This window comes from Drosophila hydei, unplaced genomic scaffold, assembly GCF_003285905.1.
Source record: "Drosophila hydei strain 15085-1641.00,03,60 unplaced genomic scaffold, DhydRS2 tig00008114-arrow-pilon, whole genome shotgun sequence".
In the NCBI taxonomy this organism is placed as follows: domain Eukaryota; kingdom Metazoa; phylum Arthropoda; class Insecta; order Diptera; family Drosophilidae; genus Drosophila; species Drosophila hydei.
In genome coordinates this window covers 6,875,314-6,891,324 of record NW_022045827.1, presented here as the reverse complement: position 1 = coordinate 6,891,324, position 16,011 = coordinate 6,875,314, and the positions used below count along the sequence as shown (strand labels likewise).

The following is a 16,011-nucleotide window of genomic DNA, read 5'->3' as shown; positions in this document are numbered from 1 at the left end:
TCTGCGCCAGACATAATAAATTTGATGTGGCTGCCGTTCTTGGTCTATGCTAATTTGGGCACAGCACGGAGCCGGGCTGCTTTCTTAATTTCAAATGAAACAATGTGAGAGCGTAGACTTGGGCAATGCCGAGGCGACATGTCGTCGAAAACGAAAATCAAATTTATGGTCTTAACAAGCGCTGTCAAAATGCGAGAATTGAGTGCCAATGCGAGGGCGAGCGGAGGAGCCAGGCCAGACAGGCAACCAAAAATGCATCCAGCTGCTGCTGGTGCTGCTGCTGGTGTTGCTCGACATTTGCATCTCGCATATAAATCGCATTAGGAGAACGCAATTACAGAGTTTCAAACATGGAGCAGCACGTGGTTGCGCCTAGGCACAGGCAGCTGTGCATCTTTCACATTGCTGCGCAACGATTCCACGCTTAATTGAAGGTAAAATTATGCACGTGTTACGTGTCTGTGTGTGTGTGGGGTGTGGGTGTTGTGTGTGAGTGGCACAGATTTGCGGCCCTGGCACAGCACTAAACAAGCGTTGTCCAAGCTTCATTTGGCTGGCCCCACTTGAGATAAGAAAAAGCAACTGCTTATCGCAGTCGCTGTGCTGGTCGTTTGCAAAAAACAACAGAAAATACTTAAAGGCGACCATTGTTAATATATGAACTTTAATTTACGCAATGTCAGATGCGAATTGTAAATACATCGAAAGTCAAGAATAGCGAAATGTGTAAAGAGTATAACGGCAGGGGTGTTATGGGGTGTGGGTGCTTAGTAATATCACATTGGTCTAATACTTTAAGAATAATACGAGCTGGACTCCAACTTTGAATGACTCAAATCAAAATGGGACACTTGTACATAATGTTAATCTTGGTCTTATCCTTGTCGCTCAGGCCCGTGCGCTGTCCGATCACAGCCGTGGGGTCGAGCGGCACAATCGTATCCTTGCCATTGACGGAGAAGGCACCAGGGCGATAGTGCAAGCAGCTATTGTAGTCGTAGCCCACGTCGAAGTCGGTGACTACTTTATCCGAGTACTTTTGGAAATTGAACTCCTTGCCGGGCACAATGTTCTCATGGATTACCTCGATGTAGTCATCGCGCAGCGCTGAGCTCTGCTCATGGTAGAAGCCCAACGCATGCATGAGCTCGTGCAACACGGTGCCGGGTCTAAAGCAGCCCTCACCAAGGGGATATATTTCCAGATTCATTTGCTGCCGTCCGCCCAGATAACCAACAGCTGTGTAGCAGCCACCGCCCTCGGCCGTAATGCTCACGTAATCTATATCCTGCTCGTCAGCCTCGCGGAAACGTAGGCAGGTCGCCTCCTCGATCGTCTGAATGCCCTTTAGAATGGCATCCCGATGAGCGGCATCGAAGTCTGTGGATATGCTGTATATGACTTGATTGTCAGGCCACCGTTTACTCGAATTCAATAGGCCATTGCGACCCATGGGTCCCTGCTCCAAGATCTGGCGTTGTCTGGCTGTCAACTGCATATCACCCTCCACAAAACCGGGCGATTCCTCGGGATCCCCTCGAGACTTCCAGGGCAGCGGCATTCCCTTGCACTGCAGCAGTTGAACGGACAGCAATAAAAAAAGCACAGCTTGTTGAGACTGCATCTTGTTCGCGACGTTGTTAAAATCTAACTGACGCATGTGCGTAGTTTCCACTTGGCATAAATATGCGACAATCGCATGTTAAGTCCGATGATTAGATACAGGCAATTGATTGCGGTCAGATAGTGCTGTTGGACACCTCTAGAAACGGGCTTAGCAATATCGCTAAAGCGAATGCCAGATTTTGAGAGGGTTTCCCCTATGCGCAAGCTACATTTCGTTATAATTTTACTATTTTTACTGGGTATGTGCTGAATAACTAATCAGAAATTAAGTTCTGATGACTCTAATAATTTGCAGCCCATTTTTCCACAGGAATCCTGGGCACTATGCACTATCAAACTATGCCAGACCCAGAAAGCCAGCCATATGTGGCCCAAAGCTATTTTTAAAGAAACTTAAAGTGAATTGAAAATCACCTAAGCACTATCACTCTCTCTCTCTATCTCTTACTATCTCTCTTTTAGATATTAAGAGAAGCTTATATTGACTTAAAATCCAACTAAAGAGCATCTGGTAGTCGAGCGCTTCTGTAACTAACACAACACTCAAAGCTGCACAACTAGGTAATCCTCTCTATCGGTGTACTCGAAATCATTTACAGGATTTGCTCAAGTCAAGAGCATACTTATGTAACCACTCTCTTTTCATTTGAGAGCTGAAGTCAGTCGATGATTAAGGCTTTTTTTGCAAATGCACTCTCTTCGTTACTCACTGCAGAACATACGTCACGGGCAAAAGAGCATTATCATTATTGTGGGTTAATTGAAATGGTATCTATATTATCAATGGTCTGATTGGATTTTTAAGTGCTCAACAGAAGTTTGATTTCACTAATTGGGATGAGTAATGGCGACGAATGCTTGCCATGGTCCAAGTTTCAGATATGAAAACACGCGTAATCACTGAACTGAACAAGTGAACGATTGTCTTGAATGGCGCTTATCGCAGCACTTACACGGCTACAAAAGAGCGGGATGGACAGATGGAAGAGAAAAAGAGACGACACGCTTCTAAGCCTTTAGAGCGCTTTGCGAGCTATTTGTAGGGCGAAAGTCGGCGACATTATAAGAAATGACGACATCTACCGCCTTCATTTATAGATTACAAATTCAAAGTTCTATTTTGAGCTTATCATTCAAATTCGGTTTAGTGTTCGAGATTTGTGTTCGCTCTCCTTAATGTGATTGACAGCCATAAACATATATATATAGTGTATTCTGATAACGATTTCATGTTCTCTTATTATATTGATTATTATGATTTTGTTGTTTTTATTGTTATCTATAAAATGAAGCACCCTGTGCGCTAATATATTTGCATGCTTTTCGGAGCATGAATGATATAGAGATTTTTTAGAATTTTGAAAACTGAGTTAAACAAATATTTACACGAAAATACTGATGGCCAATATCAATAATTCGGCAACTCTCATGCCTTAACTGCAAAGGGATTATACATTGCAACATGATTATACTGCTGCTATGCTCCCCGAATCTGGACTATACTTGCCTGGGGCATTTGTACATAATGTTCAGTTTGTTGATGTCGCGGTCGCTCATTTGCTGTCGCTGACCCATTATCTGCTCCGCGCCTGCTTTGAATGGCACAATGGTCATCTCGCCGTTCTTGGAGAAGCCGTAGGGCGAGTAGTGCAGGACGCTGCCATAGTCGTATTCCTGGTCGAAGTTATCCACTATAATGTCGTCAAATTTCTCGAAGTTGTGCTCCTTGCCTTCCTGAATATTTTCTACGGCAATGCGAACATATTTGTCACGGTCCGCTGAGCTCTGCTGATGATAGAAGCCCAGAGCATGCAGCATTTCGTGCATAATGGTGCCCATGCGAAAACAGCCCTCGTCCAAGGGATAATACTGCAGATTCATTTGTTGAACTCGGTTTTGGAAGCCAACAGCTGTAAAGCAGCCGCCTGGCTCCGAGGTTATATTCACGTAGTACTTCTGGTCCTTAGAGGCTTCTCGAAAGCTCAAGCAGGAGCTTACCTCGATTTTATTCAATGCGATAAGAATTTGCTCACGATGTGCCCGATCTGTATTGACTTAGTTGGTTAGTTGGCCAGAAATATCGAATGATAAGAAACCACCTACCGATGTTGCTGTTAATGTAATAGTAGACAATTTGATCGGGCCAGCGATAGCTATCTGCGCGCAGTCCATTTCGCTGCACTGGACTGATAATCATATCACCTTCTCTATAGCCAGCTGTCAGCTCCGGGTCGACTTCCGTGCGAGCTGCAGGTGCTGCGCAAATGTCATTTGACAGCAAAAGGATTAAGCTGATTATCAAGCACTGCCTCATGTTGTTCGTTGAACGGACTTGGGTGGAATGACGACATTTTGATTCACTGGCGATGACAATAGTTTGCTTACGAGTTTAATAGCCAAGTAATTTATCTTTATAGCAAATATTACCTTTAAATTTACAATGTGTATTTATTCTACGGGCCATAGATTATCTTATCTTCTCGAATCAATCGACTTGGCAATATGAACTGGGTTCGACGAAGACTCTACCAAACACCGCAGACTTCATTCGTTCCCTGTGGGCGTAAAGCCATTTCCCTATATCTCTTCCAACTGATCGCATATTATTCGAATAAAACACATTTCTTGATCGATTTAGCTGATGTTATTGTGAAACGACTCAAACTTTTCTCGGACACTTGTACATAGTATTTAATTTGTTAATATCGGCAGTACTCATTTGTAGTCGCTGTCCCATTATCAGATCGGCACCCTCTTCCAAGGGCACAATGGTCATTTTGCCGTTCTTGGAGAAAGCCGTGGAGCTGTAGTGCATTACGCTGCCGTAGTCGTAGTCCTCGTCATAGTTGTCCACTGTGTCCTTGTCGTACTTGTTGAAGTTGTTTTCCGTGCCCTCTGTGATGTTCTCCTCGACAATGCGAACGTAATCATCGCGATTCCACGTACTTTGCTGATGGTAGAAGCCCAAGGCGTGCAGAAACTCATGCACAATGGTGCCCAGACGGAAGCAGCCCGTGTCCAAATCATAATTCTGCAAATTCAACTGTTGCACACGGTTTCTGTAGCCGACATACGAGAAACAGCCGCCGGCCTCAGAGGTGACATTGACATAGTAAGGCTGATCGCTGGTGGCTTCCTTGAAGATGAGACAGGAATTCGCCTCGAGCAAACGTATGCCGCGAATAATGTGATTACGATGCTCCTGATCTAAAGCAACGAACTCAAATTCATATAAAATGCATTGGTCAAAACTGAAAGGTGAGTCTTACCAATGTAGCTATTGATGAAATAGTAGACAATGCGATCGGGCCAGCGATAGGTTTCATTGATCAATCCATTTCGGTTCTGATCACCCAGTATCATATCGCCCTCAGTATAGCCAGCTGTCAGCTCGGGATCGGTTTCCACTCGAGCAGCAGGCGCTGCAGAGCAGCTCTTCATCACCACAAGGACAATCAATATTTTAGGTAAGCACCTCATGTTGACAACTGGATGCATTGTTAGCGACTGTTGCGCCATTGGAATTCCACACGACTTCAGAAGTCGGTTAAACACATCATTAATAGCGCCACATTTATGGTATCCATTAAGTCATTTCAAATTTACAACTAGTATTTACGGCTTGAAAAGAACGGCATAAGGCTTTAGATCTTATCTAATCGAAAATTAAATGGTATTTAAGACTTGCGCAGAGGCTTAGCCATGTGGTAGAAAACCTCCATACTTAAAGACTGAATTTTGATTTGAAATTTTTTTAAATTCAATATATCTTTATGTAAATATATATAAACGCACTCGCAACTCACACTAACATAATCTTTTAGCAGTAATTTATGTAGTTGTATAAAAATAATAATATAAAAATAATATAGCTGCTTATCTTCACCCAGGGAGTCATTCACTCGTCTTGCCATACCTATAACGGGTGTTCTTTTTTATTTTTTACATAATGGCTTTATTTTCAAGCTCACAATAAAACGTTTTAAAATTTCTGTCTTAATTCATTAAATGAGTTAATTGAAATTGCTACAGCATATAGTAAGTAATCAATATATAAAAATATTTGTGAACAAAACGAATCTTGGTTGTTTTTTTATATAAAATATTATATAAAAATTAAAATTGTAAAGTCAATTTTGCTACATTAAAATATATTGCTTAATACATTTATAGGTATTAAATAAATTTTAAAACAAAATTAAAGCATTTGAAGTTTTTAGCTTCAAAAATAAAATATACATAAAATTATATAATAAGTAAATAAGATATTTAAAATATTAAACACAATCCCAAAATGAAACAAATATTTTTGTGACAGAAACTGTTTTCAAAATTGAAAAATAATCATTGCTTTTATGTTATATTAAATAAGTTTTGTATTTGGCTATTGGAAGTAATGCAACAAATTGCATTTCAGCTTCAGATAAAATTGAGTAATATTTATGACAAAATTATAAAATAGTTTTTGTATTTTCTAGATAAAATGTAAATAAACAAGGAATTGTGTAACCTTTTGATATGTCCTTAGGACTGCTGCTTGCGTGACCTTTTATCAGCTAGCTTGTCACTAGCAGTTGCCAAAATGAATCTGAGCATAAATGACAGCGACGCAGAGTGTATCTAATTACATTTGTCAACACAATAAACGGATTAAGGCAGCAGTCACGGAAGGAAAAGTGAAAAGCCGGATGACTAAATGACAATATGGCAATGAAATTTATCATCATTAACTTGACTAAATATGAAAAGAACTTTCACTCACCTTAGGGAATATGTCGCATGGAAATTACAAAAGACATTAGCGCGCTGCTAAAATTGCATATTATATGGCTTGGTTAGGTATAGTTATAAATGTACAGCATATTGTATGGAATGACATTAGATAACACATTTCATGTTTTTAGTTTTTTACGTCAGTCCTAAACGAAAGCTGCTCGATAAATATTTTAAAGTCTAGGCTCAGCTTCAATTGTCACCTGGAAAACACTTGATTAAACTGAATTGATAAAAGTGCTTTCATACGTGATGCTTCACTTTAAATTAATAAAATCACTGAATAACATTAACTATTATTTATTCTTATCTTTAAAAATATAATATACCTTGAGCTTTTAATTTCATTGTGTTACGTTTTCCAATTCAATATACTCGCACTGAGTATGTGAAACCATTACTTTTGCTGGAAGTCAAGTCAAAGTTAAAAATAAAACATATTAGAAATTACTCTACATTTCAACATAAAAAAAAGAAAATATTAAATGAACTGAAATATACATATATATATATATATATATATATATAACATATATTATATATCATATATAATAATAGAAAAAACTATTATAATAATACTGATATGATAATCTGCACGTGCTACGATATAGTTCACATATATAACTCACACTTTCCTTCCGCACAGAACATTCCTCGACTACGGAGGAACTGTATCAAACCGATGAGGACTAACAGCGCCAATATCACAATGATTATCTCAATTTTCCAACGCTTAATGAAAGCAATATAAAAATCAGCAGTCGCCGGCAGGCATATATTAAGAAATTCCATATAAACCTCAGGGCAGTGGCACGTGTTGGCGGACTCACATATCCGATTTGGGGCACAGCCTGTTGGACAAACTGAACTAGAGATATTATGACTGAAGCCGGGATTGGCCGACAACTGCCGACAGCTGCCGTCCTCGATTGGCTGGTAGCCAGCATCACAGTCGCATTTGTTTGGAGCAACGCAGCGGCCGTTCTTGCATCCACTTGAGCAGACGGGCACGCAGCTGTTTAAGAAATAGTTCAAATCAAATGCAGATTTGTTGAAAATCAAAATCTAGCCAACCTCTTAGTTGGGTCGTGTCGCATGTTTTCGTAGCCTTCATGGCAACCGCACACATTGGGCGCTCGACAAAATCCATTATCACACGAAGATATGCATATGGGCTCACACAAATATGAGTTTGCAGTATTCGGAGAAAACTTATAGCCCTTGCAGCATATCAGAATCTGATTGAAGTAGTATTGCAATGAATTATGATATTTGAAAATCCTTTACTTAGTCCACAACTCACTCGCTGCGCTCTATTTTTCGAATTATAAACTGTTTTTGTACATGCAGTTACCAGCAATAAGCCGGATAATGTTGGCAGTATTATCAGAGCTAGGTAGTTGCTCGAATGCATATCGAAATCAGACTGAGAGGGCCCCAAAGCGCACGCAAATAAAATATTGCAAGCTCGGTTACTCATATGCACTCTTCTTGCTCTTTATATGGGAAATCAGGCTATAATGGTTTTGTGCAAATGTATGTAACAGGCAGACCCCATAAAATATATATATATTCTTGATCAGGTCGACAAGCCGAGTCGATTGAGTCCTGTCCGTCTGTCTGTTCGTGTGCCTGTGCAATTTTGATTGTTAAACTTTGGATGCCTGTTTCAAATGCCCCCAAATTCTTTAAATTTAAGTTCAGTTAGAAACAGAGCCAATAATAGAAGGAGTATGCATTTCTATCAAGCCAATAAAATATGTAAATCATATGCCGAAAATAATAAAATCCATTAAGCAGAAATTATTAAACAAAACGTTTGGACAATTTGCATAGCGCCTAGCGCTTACTTTTCTTTGCTTGAAGTGTATCCGCACGACGACTGTTCCCTAGTACACTGTTGGGATAGGTCTAGGTATAAAATACATTGCATATTAGGAAAACTTTTCTGAACAGAAAACAATGAAGATATAGAGGGAGCACGTAAGAGTAGAGAGCGATAAGGCGAGAGTAAGAGAGAGAGAGAAAGATGGAATGAGAACGGAAGTCAGAGAGCAAGCCTATATTATATTATTATAAGTTGTTAAGCAATTATTTGCATTGAATAAATTCATTCGATTTAAATTCATTGATTATATTGAGTATATATATATATGATTATATATATATATATATAGATATATAAAGAAGCCTTAGCACAATTCAAAGACAATGAGTGACCCATCGGCAAACTAAAGTATATTAAATTAAGTTTTTCACACTAGCTCCCTAAGTTTAAAGTGTAAGTGCAGTTTTAGTATAGATTTTCATGTAGAGAATTGGAATTCAAAAATATACATATATGTATATATATATATATATATATATATATATATATAATAAAATTAACTTTAGTTCGCCGATGGGTCACTCATTGTCTTTGAATTGTGCTAAAGTTTCTTTGATTACATTATCTTTAAATTCTTTTAAAACGTGTAATTTATATAGTTTGGGCAGATTTTCATTTCCATTGTTATCTTTAAGATATTTCAGTTAAATTTCAAATTCATACGTTCAGCCTTAACATCAATAAATGCTTTTCTCGGGGATTTGATCAATCGTTGAATCATCAAAACTACAGAAATCTTGCATCCGCATGATTCAGCTGCTATTATTGTAGGCTTACGATCAAACTATATTTGTGTATAATCGACGACTAAAACTAGACTCTTAGATTCGTACTTCAATCTAATACAAATATCCCATGGCTTTGAAATTTAGCTAAATAATGGAAAACACATTTAGTTTACCCTCAGAGGATCCACTCGTCCACCGGTCATTGGAAAATTCATACTTCTAGTTGAGTAAAGTCTGTATTGCGTTACAAAACGTGTTAAAGTCCTAGCTAACTATAAGTAATTAAAGGTTTTTATTACCGACGACTACATCTAGACTTAATTTGTAAGTTTACATTATTTTAGTTGGTTAGATTGCGTCATAAAACCTGTTACCTGGGGCCAATTATAAGTGACAAATTTACATCTACCAATTATCGAACATCCGCGGCCTAATCGTCAGAATTTATATTAATATTTATAATATTTTCCTTAGATTTTAGTAATTGAACACAAATTCGCATCATATATTCCATATAATGAATCATATATTCCATATAATGACGTGAACTTTTCAGAAAGAAAGAGAAAGAGAATATGCGAATGAAGCAAATCAAAAATAATAAAAACTTGTTTTCCAATAATATGTATTTAATTCTTAACAAATTGCCGTATAAAACAAAAACAAAAGTTAATCAGTAAAATATTTAATCAAAGAAAACTGAAACAAAACGCATAAGAAGATAAGAATTAAATACATGTTATTGAAAAACAAAAGTTTTTTTGATTTGCTTCATTCGGTTGAAAATTATTGACTCACAAAGTTCAGTGTCAACTTTGGAAACACTTTTGCTCCCTACTATATATATTTATATATGTAATACATTTTTGTTTTTTTTTTTTTTAATTGCTGTTTTTATTTGCAATCTGTCTTATACTAGACAATAAACAAATTTGTTAACATAACCGGATGGATGGGGCTCCAATGAGATTAATCCATATATTTACCTACTTTACATATTTATCTATTTCTTTGGGGCAGGTCTAGGACATGGAATCTTTTGAGTCGCATGTGGTTGCTTGAGTCATCCAGTAGTCTTAGTGTTTATTCATATATCTGTTTGCATATAGTTGTATTTCTTCTTTACCAATAGACAGTTTAACATCTTTGTGGATATTATAATTAGACTTGTTCTGGTATCGCTGTATAATTTCGATATTTGAATTACTGGCAGTATCTTATAACTGCAATGCGTAATATATTATAAATAATAAAAAACTATTATAATAATAATAATATGATAATCTGCACGTGCTACGATATAGTTCACATATATAACTCACACTTTCCTTCCGCACAGAACATTCCTCGACTACGGAGGAACTGTATCAAACCGATGAGGGCTAACAGCGCCAATATCACAATGATTATCTCAATCTTCCAACGCTTAATGAAGGCAATATAAAAATCAGCAGTCGCCGGCAGGCATATATTATAGCCGCCGTCCTCGATTGGCTGGTAGCCAGCATCACAGTCGCATTTGTTTGGAGCAACGCAGCGGCCGTTCTTGCATCCACTTGAGCAGACGGGCACGCAGCTGTTTAAGAAATAGTTCAAATCAAATGCAGATTTGTTGAAAATCAAAATCTAGCTAACCTCTTAGTTGGGTCGTGTCGCATGTTTTCGTAGCCTTCATGGCAACCGCACACATTGGGCGCTCGACAAAATCCATTATCACACGAAGATATGCATATGGGCTCACACAAATATGAGTTTGCAGTATTCGGAGAAAACTTATAGCCCTTGCAGCATATCAGAATCTGATTGAAGTAGCATTGCAATGAATTATGATATTTGAAAATCCTTTACTTAGTCCACAACTCACTCGCTGCTCTCTATTTTGCGAATTATAAACTGTTTTTGTACATGCAGTTACCAGCAATAAGCCGGATAATGTTGGCAGTATTATCAGAGCTAGGTAGTTACTCGAATACATGTCGAAATCAGACTGAAAGACCAGCAAAGCGCACGCAAATGAAACAAGTCTCCTATGCGCTCTTCTTGCTCTTAATGTTGGAATTCAAAGTATACTGGTTTTGTGCAAATGTATTTAACACAAATATATGCAAGCCCCATAGGTATATATATATTAACGAACAGTTGACTGATCGTCGCTCTTTTTCATTTCTCTACCTCGCACCGAAATACACACTCGACGACAACTTTTTTGTCGCCGCGATACATATTCTACCAAAAAAGTGCCATTAACGACAATTCAATATTTCGTCTTAATGCGAAAGTACAACACAGCAAAGCGCTCTTAAGTAATAGTTTCTGGGTTTGATCATGGCGGGGATGGGACGCTTTTTATTGTCTTTTTATTTTTATACCCTTCCCATTGAAAATGGGAAATCAGGGTATAATGGTTTTGTGCAAATGTATGTAACAGGCAGAAAGAGGCGTGGCAGACCCCATAAAGTATATATATTCTTGATCAGGACGACGAGCCGAGTCGATTGAGACCTGTCCGTCTGTCTGTCTGTCCGTCTGTCCGTATATGTGAACGCGTGGATGGTGGTGGTGTTGGTACAGTTGGTGCACGTTGCGCAAACAGTCCGGGTTCGAAGCTTGGTCGTGCAATGTCGTTTTTTATTTGTTTTATTTTTTTTTGAATACTCGATACGAACTACGGAAAATAATAAACTCAGAGGACTGGGATCAGGGTATCTCCTAGTCGGGCACCCCGACTAGAGCTTTCTTACTTGTTTTTTTAGCGGTGTTGGTAGAATTGATGCACATCGAACACAAGTGTGGCTGCGATGAGATTTCCGACATTCTTGAGCAATTGATATATAATAATCATTATATATATTTTGGTTAGTGAATATTTTCAGAGAGTGAGAAAAGTGGGAGCACGTAAGAGTAGAGAGCGATAAGGAGAGAATAGGAGACAGAGAGAGAGAAAGATAGAATGGGAACGGAAGACAGAGAACAAGCGTATATAAGTTGTTAAGCAATTGTATGTTTAATATAAATTCATTCGGCAGTAAATACGTTGATGTCATTGATTATTTACGTTTGGAGCATAGCCAAAATGTGTAATGAATTTTTGACATAAGTGAGCATATACATATATTCAAGCATCATCAGCATGAATGTTTACGACACTGAAATAATATATATTTTTTATTTTTAGCTTTAGTTTATTTTTGGAAATAAAGAACGTAGGTCAGGTCTTATTGTGCCACACGACTTTGAATTATCGATTCCATATAATGACGTGAACATTTCGGAAAGAAAGAGAAAGAGACGGGGAGATAGAGAGAGATGAGTGACGTCAGTCTACAATCAATTATTATTTGTTCTTAAAAACTCTTTAATAAGAGAAAGGGGAAGAAAGAAAGTGAGATACATAGAAGAAGATAAAAAAGAATGAGAAGTGCCTGTAAGATTACAAGGCTTAGACTCAATATTTACGTTTAATTGTATCACTCTGTTTAGTTGGCTTTAACTAACCAGATTTAATGGGTGTGTGATATATTTTATCAGCAGGCGAAACACTCTGAATTCAGTGAATATTATTTAGATTTGGGGGCATTTAAATTTGCATTTGCAATTGCAAGCGACGGGAATCAAGTGTCTCCTTTGCTTTTTCCTCCGCATTGTCCAACAACTGCATTTTGTTCTTCCTGCTGACTGTTAATCCGCAAAACAAAAAGGTTTGCCCCAGCCGGTAAAGGAAATGTTCGCATTTGGCTTTGGCTGGCACTAAAAATTGAATATTTAGTTGTCGTAATTAAAAATTAGCGCACCAGAAGCAAAGTAAAGCAAAGCAAAGCCAACAGCCAAGAGCTGAAAGCTATGCCCATGCCCATAATACCAGCTCGAGCTTGTTATCTGTGTGGCTGTGTGTGTGAGCGTGGTTCTGGGTGTTGTATGCAGCTGACTCGTATATGCGCGTATATTTGGCTTTCTAATGGCAACCACCAACTGGCTGAGCTACCTACAACACACACAAACATGTACAAAACGGAAGTCGTAAGCATTTAATTTATGCAGGCAATGCATTTGCGTTTTTAGTTACAACTAAAGATGGCCAACAGGATGGGCAACAGGAAAGCTGTAAAGCCACAGTGCCAGAAGACAGGCCAGACCAGCTGCAAGTGCTTTAACTCAGATACTATTAAGTGTTCCTCTACAGAACGGGAATAGATAATTTTGCGTTGAATCGATAAAGCATAATGAGCAGAATTTACAAAAAAATATATATTTCCACGTTTATGTCATAAAACTTTCTATTCTATAAACTTAATTTCGTTGAAACTAAAAATACATTTGTTAGTTTTCTTATGAGTTAAACTAGTGTAGCTCTAAAAAAAGTACTCGATATGTACTCTAAAAGCAGGTTTAGCAGCTAACAGGCAAATTAACTATTTGCAATGCCACAGCCAAAAGATTACTGAAGAATAAAATTTGAAAATTTGTTTTTTTTTTTTTTTGCAGCTCAAATGAACTTTTGATCAAAGAAAAGCAAAACTAATATCTTAAGTAAGCTTTAAGTGAACAATTTAAAATACTAAACACAATTTAGCAACGAGCAAACCGATTCCATTTAAGGCTGATTCGTGCTAGTCGCTCTTTAATATATATTTTGAAAATAATATGAATGGAATTTAATGGGTTAAGGCGGATGATAGGCGAACGCCTGGCCATCAACTATTACCCAAGAGCAGTAAAAAAGTCAGCGCGTTGGCCAAGTTTTTGTTTGCTGGCTTCTACTCGAAACTCGAGACGATTCGTTGGCTGCTCTGCGCTGCTTATGATCGTTCTAATTTTATGACATTCTATTTTCATGCATAGGCAAAAGAAAATTGTGTGTGTGCGTGTGTGTGTGTGTGTGTGGGTGAGTGCAGGCATAGCCATTTCATAGTCAGACATGAATGCTGCGCTTTGTTGCTGTGCTACGCCTTTGTTTGTATTGCCCTCAGGGGTAAAGTTTTTAGGATAATAACTTCCTGCGACTTTACGAGCCAAGCAAAAGCCAAAACCCAGCAGCACAAGCAACCAGCAACAACAATCACAACAACAACACCAGCAGCAGCAGCAGCAGCCAAAGGGAAATGTGAATACTTAAGTCGGCGAGCGCCGTGCATGTGAACAAAATATCTTGGAACCACACTTAAAGCACACTTAGCGAACAAGCATCTCAATGACACAAGATGCAAACATTGTTCTTGGCTAACAATTAATCTTGATGCCAGCTTGAACTTGAAAGAAGCACTTACAAATGGTTGGGCTTTTGAGCACCAACAGCCAAGAGCTTTGATACTAAAAAGCTTGAATAGATGCAAAAACTTAAAAAGTACTTAAAGCTTCCAGAAAATCAAATATGTATTTTTGTTAGCGCAGTGATCATTTAAAATGTGAAAATATCTTATCTTAAGTGAAAGCTTAAAAGTTTACTAGGTGTAAATGAAGTATAAGTTCGTAACAAAGCTGCAATATGGAAACTGATTAATTGTAAGCATTTTGGTACTTCCCTTATTAAAGCAGAGGCATCAGACTGCATACTTATACAGAAAGAAGTTATTTGAGCATTACCTGTTAAAGCTTAATTATACAAAAGCGTACTTAAAACTTAAAGCTCGAGCAACTTATATTTGCAGCTAATGTCATTCGCACACAAAACTAAGGCAAATGCCAAGAAATCAGCACATTAACACGATGGAAGCGAGAAACTCTTAGAGATTCGCACCCGGGAAAGCCGCAGAAACTTTTGACGTTGAGGAAGACCGCAAGGACAAGCAGTGGGCGAGGGCGGTGCGTGGTGCGCATTAAAGACGCACAGACGCTACATCCATGACTCTGGGCATAATCTCAGACATAATTACACACAGACAACCAGCCAGCCAGACAGACAGACAGAGCCTGACAAATGCAGTCTCACATGAATGGGGCTGCCTGCCGGCTGGTTACAATTTTGCTTTCTATCTTTTTGCGATTTATTTGTTGTAGCTGGTTTTTCAGTTCAAGCGAAAGTTAAATTAATGTCGGCCTTAAAGGTGCCACAGGTTGGGCGCGGTCGCACGCGCAGCCTGAGCTTCCGACTTACTCATTTCGTGGAATTCGCTTAGAAACTTTGCGGCAAGCAACTGTTAAAAGTGTATTTAAAATTAATTAAGCATATGACGCGTTGTCTGTGCAACTAGACAAAATGACTAATAAATGTTAGCCAAGCAATGCCAAATTCCATATACCCTACAAAGTGTTGTATCGAGATATATCGATATTAAGATTGCATATTTTATTAATAAGAATTTACTAAACTAAATGATTCATTTAGATTTAGAAAGCTATGCTTACCTGTCAATTTTTTTTACATATAATTGATTGAAATGGGTCAGTTACGGCTTTTAGAAACACTAAAAAAATAATCACCATTTAATATGTGAGCTACTATTATATAATGATTATGTTTTCAAAGTGTTTATAAATTTATTTACTTTCTGTAAAAGAAATAAGAACAAAAAAAATTAAATTAATAATATTGTAAAATTATGGAACTAATGGCGTTTGCAATTAAAACTTTTGCAGGCGCGTAATTTGATTTAACGCCTGACTTTGAGTCTCTCTACTCTATTTCCCTCTCTGTCTAGCTCTCACACTCCATCTCTCTCTGTCTCCTATGGTGTCTCTGCAATCAAATCAAAATGCCAAGTTAAATGAAGCCAAAAGTTTCAATGTATGTGCGCCGGTTTGAAGCATTGCTACACCCACACTCACACACACACATGCGAAGTCCCTCCCATACACACATACACACTATCTGCCATCCATTCAGCATTCTGTAGCCCGCAGGCCGCTTAATACGCGGCTTCTAAAACTTTAGGCACAATATCGCTAATGATAATTACAAGCTAAAACTTTTGCAACATTTGCTAGTCCTTTCCCCTTGCCAACAGCCGCACACCCACACACACACACTTAGTATGTTTGTTTGTTTTCCAGTTGGCAACA

General features: G+C 38.1%; 5 protein-coding genes across 5 annotated transcripts; all 5 read right to left on the bottom strand.

Annotated features, from left to right (window-relative positions):
- Nucleotides 1-463: 463 nt before the first annotated feature.
- LOC111601172 (seminal metalloprotease 1) lies at nucleotides 464-1,729 on the bottom strand. The gene has a single exon (XM_023317651.2). It carries the CDS (start codon nucleotides 1,658-1,660, stop codon nucleotides 833-835), a length of 828 nt encoding a protein of 275 aa, XP_023173419.2. The 5' UTR covers nucleotides 1,661-1,729; the 3' UTR covers nucleotides 464-832.
- Nucleotides 1,730-2,848: 1,119 nt separating this feature from the next.
- Nucleotides 2,849-3,976, bottom strand: LOC111601144 (seminal metalloprotease 1-like). Its single transcript, XM_023317611.2, has 2 exons — nucleotides 3,730-3,976; nucleotides 2,849-3,671 (listed from the first exon to the last, which is right to left on the bottom strand). The coding sequence occupies exons 1-2, from the start codon at nucleotides 3,938-3,940 to the stop codon at nucleotides 3,124-3,126; spliced, it is 759 nt and encodes a 252-aa protein (XP_023173379.1). The 5' UTR covers nucleotides 3,941-3,976; the 3' UTR covers nucleotides 2,849-3,123.
- A 275-nt stretch (nucleotides 3,977-4,251) lies between these two features.
- On the bottom strand, nucleotides 4,252-5,160 carry LOC111601143 (seminal metalloprotease 1-like). The gene is made up of 2 exons (XM_023317610.2): nucleotides 4,896-5,160; nucleotides 4,252-4,833 (listed from the first exon to the last, which is right to left on the bottom strand). The coding sequence occupies exons 1-2, from the start codon at nucleotides 5,143-5,145 to the stop codon at nucleotides 4,286-4,288; spliced, it is 798 nt and encodes a 265-aa protein (XP_023173378.2). The 5' UTR covers nucleotides 5,146-5,160; the 3' UTR covers nucleotides 4,252-4,285.
- A 1,957-nt stretch (nucleotides 5,161-7,117) lies between these two features.
- Nucleotides 7,118-7,843, bottom strand: LOC111601169 (protein draper-like). Its single transcript, XM_030224538.1, has 4 exons — nucleotides 7,703-7,843; nucleotides 7,474-7,637; nucleotides 7,230-7,414; nucleotides 7,118-7,131 (listed from the first exon to the last, which is right to left on the bottom strand). Exons 1-4 carry the CDS (start codon nucleotides 7,811-7,813, stop codon nucleotides 7,118-7,120), a joined length of 474 nt encoding a protein of 157 aa, XP_030080398.1. The 5' UTR covers nucleotides 7,814-7,843.
- Nucleotides 7,844-10,218: 2,375 nt separating this feature from the next.
- Nucleotides 10,219-10,990, bottom strand: LOC115483218 (platelet endothelial aggregation receptor 1-like). The gene is made up of 4 exons (XM_030224537.1): nucleotides 10,880-10,990; nucleotides 10,651-10,814; nucleotides 10,338-10,591; nucleotides 10,219-10,238 (listed from the first exon to the last, which is right to left on the bottom strand). Exons 1-4 carry the CDS (start codon nucleotides 10,988-10,990, stop codon nucleotides 10,219-10,221), a joined length of 549 nt encoding a protein of 182 aa, XP_030080397.1.
- Nucleotides 10,991-16,011: the final 5,021 nt, after the last annotated feature.

What these genes read in the sequence shown, in the direction of transcription:
- LOC111601172 (XM_023317651.2), bottom strand. Translation starts at nt 1,660, where the DNA reads ATGCGTCAGTTAGATTTTAACAACGTCGCGAACAAGATGCAGTCTCAA.
- LOC111601144 (XM_023317611.2), bottom strand. Translation starts at nt 3,940, where the DNA reads ATGAGGCAGTGCTTGATAATCAGCTTAATCCTTTTGCTGTCAAATGAC. An exon ending in TTACATTAACAGCAACATCG is followed by an intron (nt 3,672 to 3,729) that starts GTAGGTGGTTTC and finishes AAGTCAATACAG; the next exon opens with ATCGGGCACATCGTGAGCAA.
- LOC111601143 (XM_023317610.2), bottom strand. Translation starts at nt 5,145, where the DNA reads ATGGCGCAACAGTCGCTAACAATGCATCCAGTTGTCAACATGAGGTGC. An exon ending in TTTCATCAATAGCTACATTG is followed by an intron (nt 4,834 to 4,895) that starts GTAAGACTCACC and finishes TCGTTGCTTTAG; the next exon opens with ATCAGGAGCATCGTAATCAC.
- LOC111601169 (XM_030224538.1), bottom strand. Translation starts at nt 7,813, where the DNA reads ATGCATTCGAGCAACTACCTAGCTCTGATAATACTGCCAACATTATCC. An exon ending in CGAAAAATAGAGCGCAGCGA is followed by an intron (nt 7,638 to 7,702) that starts GTGAGTTGTGGA and finishes TACTTCAATCAG; the next exon opens with ATTCTGATATGCTGCAAGGG. An exon ending in CGACACGACCCAACTAAGAG is followed by an intron (nt 7,415 to 7,473) that starts GTTGGCTAGATT and finishes TTTCTTAAACAG; the next exon opens with CTGCGTGCCCGTCTGCTCAA.
- LOC115483218 (XM_030224537.1), bottom strand. Translation starts at nt 10,990, where the DNA reads ATGTATTCGAGTAACTACCTAGCTCTGATAATACTGCCAACATTATCC. An exon ending in CGACACGACCCAACTAAGAG is followed by an intron (nt 10,592 to 10,650) that starts GTTAGCTAGATT and finishes TTTCTTAAACAG; the next exon opens with CTGCGTGCCCGTCTGCTCAA. An exon ending in GTTCTGTGCGGAAGGAAAGT is followed by an intron (nt 10,239 to 10,337) that starts GTGAGTTATATA and finishes TACGCATTGCAG; the next exon opens with TTATAAGATACTGCCAGTAA.